The sequence below is a fragment of the Crinia signifera genome, chromosome 2, assembly GCF_055691185.1.
Source record: "Crinia signifera chromosome 2, ASM5569118v1, whole genome shotgun sequence".
NCBI classification, from domain to species: domain Eukaryota; kingdom Metazoa; phylum Chordata; class Amphibia; order Anura; family Myobatrachidae; genus Crinia; species Crinia signifera.
The window spans coordinates 1241837-1254099 of NC_139218.1; the positions used below are offsets into that span (position 1 = coordinate 1241837).

Consider the following 12263-nt stretch of genomic DNA (forward strand, 5'->3'; position numbering starts at 1 on the left):
TGCCCTCTATGAAGCTGGCTCCCCGGTTCATTGGGCCATACCCTATCATCCAAGTCATTAATCCTGTCGCTTATAGACTTCAACTTCCTCCTTCCCTAAGGATTTCGAATTCCTTCCATGTGTCCCTCCTCAAGCCTTTAAGGTTGAACTCTTATCAAAAGAAGATTCCCAAACCGCCCAAGATTAACTCCGAAAGTGGGTCTGAATTCGAGGTAAGACGCATTATAGACTCTCGTTGCCGCAATTCTCGTACCCAGTATCTGGTGGAATGGGTTGGGTTTGGTCCCGAAGAGAACTCTTGGGTGGATTCCATTGATTTGCACGCTCCAAAACTGGTAAAGCAATTTCTCCAGAGAAATCCGCACAAGGCCCATAGGCGCCCTGGGGTCACCCTGAAAAGGGGGGGTACTGTCACACGTAGCCGCGACGGAGCGCGGCGGGTACAGTACTCACCCGTCCGCGCCCGCCGCCGGCTAGCGTGTGCAGGCTCCGGTCTGCGGTGTGCAGGTAGCGGCAGCTCTGGGTAGGGATGGCAGCAGTAGTGGTGCCGGGAGGCCGGCGTCGCCATCTTGGTTGAGGGCAGGAGACAGATTGGCCCAGAGTGGAGGTTCCCTCCTCATCCTGTGCTGACAGCCAATGGCAGCCATCCCCTGGGGATATAGGGGATCTGCCTAGGCTGTTCAGTGTCAGTGCAATGAGTCTTTGGAGTCATTCACAACTCCTAGCTGATTCCCGGATCCTGGCTCTTTCTCTCCTGACTCTGGTGCCTTGCTCCCTGCATCTTGCTACAAGGAAGTTTTCTCCTGACACCAATGCTGCAAGTCCTACCTAGTGCTTGTTCCTGCTTGTGTCCCAGAATTACCCTGCACAGCTTTCCGCTGTCCTCCTTCATACAACTCATTCATTCCATCATCTTTCAGTCATCCGGATCCATTTCTTCTGTCATCAAATCAACCTCCTTCCGGATCCTCATCTATGTACTCTGGCTCACCAAGTATACGTTTCCAGATTTCCCTGCCCGTTATTAGTATTGTGCTGGACTCTATTTAATTTATTCCAACTGTCACTTAAAGAAGTATTTGAGTGAAGTTTATCATTTATGAAATCAGTTATTAAACCTGCACGTTTCAATCCTACTCCTCCTGGTCCGTCTCCGGTTCCTGTGCACCGCACGACTCCATCCAGCCCTTTAGCCGTGACACAGGACTAATACAGACAGTCCCAGCGTCCCCTCACTCTCAGGACACGTGTAATACAGACAGTCCCGGCGTCCCCGCACTCTCAGGACACGTGTAATACAGACAGTCCCGGCATCCTCTCACTCTTAGGACATGTGTAATACAGACAGTCCCGGCGTCCCCTCACTCTCAGGACACATGTAATACAGACAGTCCCGGCGTCCCCTCACTCTCAGGACACGTGTAATACAGACAGTCCCGGCGTCCCCTCACTCTCAGGACACGTGTAATACAGACAGTCCCGGCGTCCCCTCACTCCCAGGACACGTGTAATACAGACAGTCCCGGGGTTCCCTCACTCACAGGACACGTGTAATACAGACAGTCCCAGCGTCCCCTCACTCTCAGGACACGTGTAATACAGACAGTCCCGGGGTTCCCTCACTCCCAGGACACGTGTAATACAGACAGTCCCGGGGTTCCCTCACTCACAGGACACGTGTAATACAGACAGTCCCAGCGTCCCCTCACTCTCAGGACACGTGTAATACAGACAGTCCCAGCGTCCCCTCACTCTCAGGACACATGTAATACAGACAGTCCCGGCGTACCCTCACTGTCACGTGTAATACAGACAGTCCCGGCGTCCCCTCACTCTCAGGACACGTGTAATACAGACAGTCCCAGTGTCCCCTCACTCTCAGGGCACGTGTAATACAGACAGTCCCGGCGTCCCCTCACTCTCAGGACACGTGTAATACAGACAGTCCCTGCATCCTCTCACTCTCAGGACATGTGTAATACAGACAGTCCCGGCGTCCCCTCACTCTAAGTACACGTGTAATACAGACAGTCCCGGCGTCCCCTCACTCTCAGGACACGTGTAATACTGACAGTCCCGGCATCCCCTCACTCTTAGGACATGTAATACAGACAGTCCCAGGGTCTCCTCAATCCCAGCACACGTGTAATGCAGACAGTACCGGCGTCCCCTCACTCTCAGGAAACGTGTAATACAGACAGTCCCGGCGTCCCCTCACTCTCAGGACAAGTGTCGTACAGACAGTCCCGGGGTCTCCTCACTCCCAGGACATGTGTAATACAGACAGTACCGGGGTCTCCTCACTCTCAGGACACGTGTTGTACAGACAGTCCCAGAGTCCCCTCACTCTCAGGACACGTGTAATACAGACAGTCCCGGCGTCCCCTCACTCTCAGGACACGTGTCGTACAGACAGTCCCGGAGTCCCCTCACTCTCAGGACACGTGTAATACAGACAGTCCTGGTGTCCTCTCACTCTCAGGACACGTGTAATACAGACAGTCCCGGTGTCCTCTCACTCTCAGGACACGTGTAATACAGACAGTCCCGGCGTCCCCTCACTCTCAGGACACGTGTCGTACAGACAGTCCCAGAGTCCCCTCACTCTCAGGACACGTGTAATACAGACAGTCCCGGCGTCCCCTCACTCTCAGGACACGTGTCGTACACACAGTCCCATGGTCCACTCACTCTCAGGACACGTAATGATGTGGTTCTAGATAACTTTTTGTGCACTTACCAGTTGTTCACTTGAAGTAACGTCAGGTTTGTCTGAGCTGCAATCTGCTTCTTCTCATCCTCTGTGGGGTACGGGTGCTGCAAGAATGTGCAAGAGGTCAGTGGAAGGTAGGTGTAATTCCCCATTTATAATAAACACAGGTTTATAGAGGACAGGTGACACACATATCATATGTAAATGAGCTGGATCAGTGGGTACAGGTACTGTATGTGATCTCTAGTCTGTGGTCTATTGGGAACAGGTGTCACATATACATCATATGTAAATGAGCTGGGTCAGTGGGTACAGGTACTGTATGTGATCTCTAGTCTGTGGTCTATTGGGAACAGGTGTCACATATACATCATATATAAATGAGTTGGGACAGTGAGTATGGGTACTGTATGTGATCTCTAGTCTGTGGTCTATTGGGAACAGGTGTCACATATACATCATATGTAAATGAGCTGGGTCAGTGGGTACATGGACTGTATGTGATCTCTAGTCTGGTCTATTGGGAACAAGTGTCACATATACATCATATGTAAATGAGCTGGGTCAGTGAGTATGGGTACTGTATGTGATCTCTAGTCTGTGGTCTATTGGGAACAGGTATCACGTATACATCATATGTAAATGAGCTGGGTCAGTGGGTACACTGTGGAAGTCAAAATTGCAGCTCTACGCCATTAAAGTAGAACGACCACCCACTGCGCAATTCCATGGCGCCACTTGCATCTTATTAGCTTATAAGGGCCGGACGTGAAACATTAATGGTTAAATTCTTAAAGACATGTTCCCTATTGTCTCTTTCTGTTTGCGTGAAACTCCCTCAATAAACCCCAAATTTTGTTTTGATTTAACTTGTTTCAGTTGCCATCAACAGTCGCAGATGTCAGTATAGTGAAACGATCACTATATATATATATATATATATATATATATATATATATATATATATATATATATGACCTTACTGATACCTAGTTTGTGTTGTATGATGAATCAGTGTGCTTGAGAAACAATGACTATAATTCCAGCTCATACCAGTTCCCTGTTCCACCTCACCCCAAGAACAAAGACAAAGAATCCAGCATGCTCTGATGAGATTCCCATTTACAGGAAGACGTCACCGTGAAGCTGAGAGCCAATGAAGTGTTGCCCAGGCCCCTTTCTTGTACCCAATGATCATTTAACCTGACCCCACACCCCTTTGCTTTAAAAGGCCCAAGCGCGGGATCCAAGAGCCATTATGTGATCTATCCAGAACACATACCCAGGATCCTGGGATTTGTATCCGGCCGTGGTATCTGCTTCCCTTGACGGTAATTGCTGTCCCTTATTTGTGCCAGTCCTTGTGTGTGCTAGCGGTACTTGCAGTTATATCTATTGTAGTAATGTTTCTATTTCATGTATAAGCTGTACTGTGCTGGATGTGATCTCTAGTCTGGTCTATTGGGAACAGGCGTCACATATACATCACATGTAAATGAGCTGGGTCAGTGGGTACATGTACTGTATGTGATCTCTAGTCTGTTATTGGGAACAGGAGTCACATATACATCACATGTAAATGAGCTAGGTCAGTGGGTACATGTACTGGATGTGATCTCTTGTCTGGTCTATTGGGAACAGGCGTCACATATACATCACATGTAAATGAGCTGGGTCAGTGGGTACATGTACTGTATGTGATCTCTTGTCTGGTCTATTGGGAACAGGCGTCACATATACATCACATGTAAATGAGCTGGGTCAGTGGGTACATGTACTGTATGTGATCTCTAGTCTGTGGTCTATTGGGAACAGGCGTCACATACTGTATACATCACATGTAAATGAGCTGGGTCAGTGGGTACATGTACTGTATGTGATCTCTAGCCTGTGGTCTATTGGGAACAGGCGTCACATATACATCATATGTAAATGAGCTGGGTCAGTGGGTACATGTACTGTATGTGATCTCTAGCATGTGGTCTATTGGGAACAGGTGTCACATATACATCATATGTAAATGAGCCCGGTCAGTGAGTATGGGTACTGGATGTGATCTCTATTCTGGTCTATTGGGAACAGGCGTCACATATACATATGTAAATGAGCTGGGTCAGTGGGTACATGTACTGTATGTGATCTCTAGCCTGTGGTCTATTGGGAACAGGCGTCACATATACATCATATGTAAATGAGCTGGGTCAGTGGGTACATGTACTGTATGTGATCTCTAGCATGTGGTCTATTGGGAACAGGTGTCACATATACATCACATGTAAATGAGCTGGGTCAGTGGGTACATGTACTGGATGTGATCTCTATTCTGGTCTATTGGGAACAGGCGTCACATATACATATGTAAATGAGCTGGGTCAGTGGGTACATGTACTGTATGTGATCTCTAGTCTGTGGTCTATTGGGAACAGGTGTCACATATACATCATATATAAATGAGCTGGGTCAGTGGGTACATGTACTGTATGTGATCTCTAGCCTGTGGTCTATTGGGAACAGGCGTCACATATACATCACATGTAAATGAGCTGGGTCAGTGGGTACATGTACTGTATGTGATCTCTAGCATGTAGTCTATTGGGAACAGGTGTCACATATACATCATATATAAATGAGCTGGGTCAGTGGGTACATGTACTGTATGTGATCTCTAGCATGTAGTCTATTGGGAACAGGTGTCACATATACATCATATATAAATGAGCTGGGTCAGTGGGTACATGTACTGTATGTGATCTCTAGTCTGTGGTCTATTGGGAACAGGCGTCACATATACATCACATGTAAATGAGCTGGGTCAGTGGGTACATGTACTGTATGTGATCTCTAGCCTGTGGTCTATTGGGAACAGGCGTCACATATACATCACATGTAAATGAGCTGGGTCAGTGGGTACATGTACTGTATGTGATCTCTAGCATGTAGTCTATTGGGAACAGGCGTCACATATACATCATATGTAAATGAGCTGGGTCAGTGGGTACATGTACTGTATGTGATCTCTAGCCTGTGGTCTATTGGGAACAGGCGTCACATATACATCATATGTAAATGAGCTGGGTCAGTGGGTACAGGTACTGTATGTGATCTCTAGCATGTGGTCTATTGGGAACAGGCGTCACATATACATCATATGTAAATGAGCTGGGTCAGTGGGTACATGTACTGTATGTGATCTCTAGCCTGTGGTCTATTGGGAACAGGCGTCACATATACATCATATGTAAATGAGCTGGGTCAGTGGGTACATGTACCAGGTCAGACACAAGCGCAGAGGGGGTTAACAAAATGGCTGCTGGGTGTCAGACAGGGCTTCATGGGAGTCCACAACTGTGGAGCGAGCAGCAGTTTAGGTTACACTTGTGTAAGGCCGCTGCTGTCTGTGCCTCTCATTATGCTACACTAATTAAACACAGAATAACGCTACAGTATGAATGACATACTGTACGAGCAGGCCAGACTCAAGCACAGAGCGAGCGTTAACCAGGGCTTTGTGGAAGCGCACATCTATGCAGTGAGCAACAGCATAGATTTTACACGTCTAAGGGAAATGCTGAAGGTAGGTCTCATTACATTATAACACACAGGGGCTGCTGACAAAGCCACAGACGCTGCAATGATCAACCCGAAGCTCCGGTCCCGTGCCCACACTGCTGTCCAGGTTTGGGCACATCTGCAGTTGAAGAGGGAGCAGAGCACCTGGCAGGAGCTGACCCACCTGAGAGCAGGATTCCTCACTGTCACCTCCCCACAATCCGGCGATGGTTCCCTGGCTGCAGAGGAATCCAGAAACCCCTGAAAGCTGGGCAGACAATTGCACAAGTGCAGCAATGCACAAAATAGACTATAATAACACTAATAATATGCACAAGTGCAACAATGTACAGGATAGACTATAATAATAACACTAATAATATGCACAAGTGCCGCAATGCACAGGATAGACTATAATAACACTAATAATATGCACAAGTGCAGCAATGCACAGGATAGACTATAATAACACTAATAATATGCACAAGTGCAGCAATGCACAAGATAGACTATAATAACACTAATAATATGCACAAGTGCAACAATGTGCAGGATAGACTATAATAACACTAATAATATGCACTAGTGCAGCAATGCACAGGATAGACTATAATAACACTAATAATATGCACAAGTGCAGCAATGCACAGGATAGACTATAATAACACTAATAATATGCACAAGTGCAGCAATGCACAGGATAGACTATAATAACACTAAAAATATTCACAAGTGCCGCAATGCACAGCATAGACTATAATAACACTAATAATATGCACTAGTGCAGCAATGCACAGGATAGAATATAATAACACTAAAAATATGCACAAGTGCAACAATGCACAGGATAGACTATAATAACACTAATAATATGCACAAGTGCCGCAATGCACAGGATAGACTATAATAACACTAATAATATGCACAAGTGCAGCAATGCACAGGATAGAATATAATAACACTAAAAATATGCACAAGTGCAACAATGTACAGGACAGACTATAATAATAACACTAATAATATGCACAAGTGCAGCAATGCACAGGATAGACTATAATAACACTAAAAATATGCACAAGTGCAACAATGCACAGCATAGACTATAATAACACTATTAATATGCACAAGTGCAGCAATGCACAGGATAGACTATAATAACACTAAAAATATGCACAAGTGCAACAATGTACAGGACAGACTATAATAATAACAACACTAATAATATGCACTAGTGCAGCAATGCACAGGATAGACTATAATAACACTAATAATATGCACAAGTGCAACATTGCACATGATATAATATAATCACACTAATACACAAGTGCAACAATGCACAGGATCGACTATAACACTAATAATATGCACAAGTGCAACAATGCACAGGATAGACTATAACAACACTAATAACATACACAAGTGCAACAATGCACAGGATAGACTACGATAACACTAATAATATACACAAGCTGAGCAATGCACAGGATAGACTATAACACTAATAACCTACACAAGTGCAACAATGCACAGGATATAATATAGCACTAATAATACGCACAAGTGCAACAATCCACATGATAGAATATAATAACACTAATAAATACACAAGTGCAACAATTAATATCACTATTAATATGCACAAGTGCAACAATGCACAGGATAGACTATAATAACACTAATAATATGCACAAGTGCAGCAATGCACAGGATCGACTAATAACACTAATAAATACACAAGTGCAACAATGCCCAGGATAGAATATAATAACACGGTACTTGTGTACTTTCATGGCTCCCATCACATGCCATATGTAGTGGCATGCGATGCGATGTCATTTTTCACTGAAATTATGAGTTTTGGCTGTGTAGTCTTCTAGATGTGAAGTATTCTAGTGTAAAGTATGCAGACTATAGTAATATAACATAGGAGATATACAGGAGATGAACAGGAGGGAAACAGGAGGACAAAGAACACTTCGTCCTCCATCTGCAACCCCAGCAATCAACATACTGCAGTGAGTTTCCTGCCTCATCATCACCTTCAGTCTGCACAACCTGGACACTGATCTCCATGCTGAACTAAATGCTGTCACACACTGCTTCTGTCTCCCTTATACATTAACTATACTTCCTGTAGGCTCTCCACGCTTCCAGTAGATCACCCTCTCACTACTCATTCTAGGCCACTCCAACCTCATTCTATATCACTACTCTGATCAACTTTACACAGTAATATGGCTCCTAGATCCAGTCCCATACCAGTCCTTGCTGTCAGGTCTCACCCCCCCTCAACCTCCACACCTTTCACACGCACCCACAACCCTCACAACCTAATTACTATCTCACCTGTCCCCTCCCTTCCTTTCTCCTGTGCTCTCTGGAATGCTAGATCAGTCTGCAACAAGCTCCCAACTATCCACGACCTCTTTATCTCCCACTTTTTTAACCTTCTCGCCATCACTGAAACCTGGCTCTCCTCCTCTGACACTACCTCCCCTGCTGCCCTCTCTTATGGAGGCCTCTCCTTCACACACTCGGTCAGACCTGATGGCCGCCAGGGTGGAGGAGTGGGCATCCTCCTCTCCCCCAACTGCACATTCCGCGCCATCCCACCTGAGCCCTCCCTCACATTCTCCACCTTTGAGGTACACACTATCCGCCTCTTCTACCCCATTCACCTCCTTGTGGCTGTAATCTACCGCCCCCCTGGCCCCTGCTCCCCTTTCCTTGATAACTTTGCTGCGTGGCTTCCACACTTTCTCGCCTCTGACCTCCCCTCTATCATCCTCGGTGACTTTAACATTCCTATTGACATCAATAATGCTGCCTCCTCTAACCTTCTTGACCTTACCACCTCCTTTGGACTTTCTCAATGGACCTCCACCCCCACTCATAATCTCGGACACTCCCTTGACCTAGTCTTCACCCACCATTGTAATCTCTCTGATTTCTCTAATTCTTCCTTCCCACTCTCTGACCACAATCTGCTCTCTTTCACCCTCTCATCCTCCCCTCTCCCCTCATTGCCCAGACCCACAGTCACCAGACGTAACCTCGGGTCTCTTGACCCCACTGTCCTGTCTTCCCTGGAGACTTTCCTCTCTCCTCTCTCAACCATGACTTGCCCCAACCAGGCTGCCTCTTTCTATGACTCTTCTCTCACCTCTGCTCTCGACTCTGTAGCCCCCCTCCACACTGTTCCCCTTCGACGCTCTAAACCACAACCCTGGCACAACAAAATAACTCGATTCTTGCAAAAATGTGCACGCTCTGCTGAACGCCTCTGGAGGAAATCTCACTCTCTGGAAGACTTCCTCCATTTCAAGTTTATTCTCTCCTCCTACAGCGCTGCTCTCTCCTATACCAAACAATCTTTCTTCAAATCTCTCATCTCTTCCCATTCCTCCAATCCCCGACGTCTCTTTGAAACTTTCAACACTCTACTTCGCCCTGCACCACCCCTCCTCCCTTCATCCCTCACTGCCACTGACTTTGCCTCCTTCTTCCTCTCTAAAATTGAGGTAATCCGACATGATATCTCCTTCCATACCCCCGCTGCTGCCCACCCACCCCAATCATCCTCCCCTACCAACTACCCCACTCTGTCATCCTTCTGCCCTACTACAGCTGAGGAAGTCCACTCCCTCATCTCATCCTCTCCCCCCTCTACCTGTCCCTTGGACCCTCTCCCCTCCCGTCTCCTCAGTTCCCTCTCCCCCACTGGCTGCTCCCACCTTGCTCACCTCTTTAACCGATCTCTTTCTACTGGCATCTTTCCCTCACCCTTCAAACACGCTCTGGTCTCGCCTATTCTTAAAAAACCTAACCTGGACCCTTTATCTCCCACAAGCTACCGCCCTATCTCTCTTCTCCCATTTGCCTCTAAAATACTAGAACGGCTGGTTTACAGGCGTCTCACCAGCTACCTGTCTGACCACTCCATCCTAGATCCCCTTCAATCTGGCTTTCGCCCACTTCATTCCACTGAGACTGCCCTAGTGAAAGTCACCAATGACCTGCTGTCAGCCAAATCCAAGGGTCACTTCTCCCTGCTTATCCTTTTGGACCTATCTGCTGCCTTTGACACTGTGGATCACCCTCTCCTCCTCCACACACTCCAAAACATTGGCCTCTCTGGCACAGTCTTCAACTGGTTTTCCTCTTACCTCTTCAACCGTTCCTTCTCAGTCTCTGCCTCTGGCTCTACCTCACCACCTTCTATCCTTCCTGTCGGGGTCCCTCAGGGTTCCGTCCTTGGCCCCATTCTGTTCTCTCTGTACACCTCCTCTCTGGGTGCACTCATTAACTCCTTTGGCTTCCAATATCACCTCTATGCAGATGACACCCAAATCTACCTCTCCTCTCCTGATCTGTCCCCCACTGTTTTCTCTCAAGTTTCCAACTGCCTCGCTGCCATCTCTACCTGGATGTCTGAGCGATTTCTGAAGCTGAATATGGACAAAACCAAACTTATTATCTTTCCCCCACCCAGAGCTATGCCCCCTACTAATATCTCTATCACTGTTAACAACACCATCATCTCCCCCGTTCCCCAACTCCGCTGCCTGGGTGTCACTCTTGACTCCTCCCTCACCTTTGCACCCCACATCCAAACGCTGGCCCATTCTTGCCGGTTCCAGTTACGCAACATTGCTCGCATCAGGCCCTTTCTCTCACAGAGTGCAACTAAGCTGATCATCCACTCATTGGTCATCTCACGGCTTGACTACTGTAATGCTCTTCTCACCGGCCTTGCTCAATCCCAACTAGCTCCTCTCCAATCTGTCCTCAATGCTGCAGCCAGGCTTATCTTCCTCTCCCGCCGCTCTAATTCTGCTACTCCCCTTCAACAAAATCTGCACTGGCTTCCATTCCCCTACAGAATCCTCTTCAAACACCTCACACTCACATACAGGGCCATCTCTAATTCCATTGCTCCATATATCTCTAACCTCATCTCCATTCATACACCCTCCCGCCCTCTACGGTCAGCTGACGACTGTCGTCTCTCCTCCACCCTGATCACTGCTTCCCATGCTAGAGTACAGGACTTTGCCCGTGCTGCACCCCTTCAGTGGAACGCACTCCCTCGCTCCATTAGACTCTCCCCGACCTTGCAAAGCTTCAAACGGGCACTGAAAACTCACCTATTCATCAAAGCGTACCCTTCCACTGCATAAACCAGCTGGTTCTCCGACCCGTTGCCTGTTTCCTGTTTACATCCTGCTATCTAACCACCACCCCCTCGCTTGCACCTCTTGTAATCTGTCTGTCTCCCCTTCCTACTAGATTGTAAGCTCCTCCGAGTAGGGCCCTCTTCCCTCCTGTTGTCAAAGCCAACTTCTCTTCACATTTCACTCACAGCTCAACTTTACTCCAACACTCAGTGACCATCTTCGCCTGCATACTCCTCTCCATCATTGGCCTCAAGCCTCTAGTTGTATGTTGATTGAGTCCTCACTACTTATATCCAAGCTGTAATGTGTATTGATCTGTGGCGCTCTTTATTTGTACTGTATTTTTGTTATTTATTCAATGGTATGCCAAGTTTTGTTTCCCTGTATTGTTCCTTTGTACGGCGCTGCGAAACACTTGTGGCGCCTTATAAATAAAATTATAATAATAAATTATAATAATCATGTGAAATGCACCTAAAATGTCATTTTTCACACTGTACACCCCCACTATCAACGCCAACCTGAAGCGTGGCGAGTGCAGCGAGCCCGCGAGGGGCGGCGGTACGCGTCCTACGACCTTTTCATACCCCCACTATCCACGTCGGCGTGGAGTTGAGAATAGAAAGTGTGGCGAGCGCAGCGAGCCCGAAGCGTGGCGAGCGGACGCGGATACCTTCACAGGTATCCGTGTCCCCTTGCGGGCTTCACAGGTATCCGCATCCGCTCGCCACGCTTCGCGCTCGCCACACTTTCTATTCTCAACTCCACGCCGACGTGGATAGTGGGGGTATGAAAAGGTCGTAGGACGCGTACCGCCACCCCTC

At 47.3% G+C, this 12263-nt stretch overlaps 1 protein-coding gene across 3 annotated transcripts in view; it reads right to left on the minus strand.

The window, feature by feature from the left end:
- The window catches only part of PKNOX1 (PBX/knotted 1 homeobox 1), a 123299-nt gene that overhangs the window by 10579 nt on the left and 100457 nt on the right, over nucleotides 1-12263 (minus strand). For all 3 annotated transcript variants that reach the window (XM_083171432.1, XM_083171430.1, XM_083171431.1), the window contains one exon: nucleotides 2741-2817. In XM_083171432.1, the coding sequence (XP_083027558.1) occupies nucleotides 2741-2817 (77 nt within the window). The remainder of the gene's footprint in view (nucleotides 1-2740; nucleotides 2818-12263) is intronic.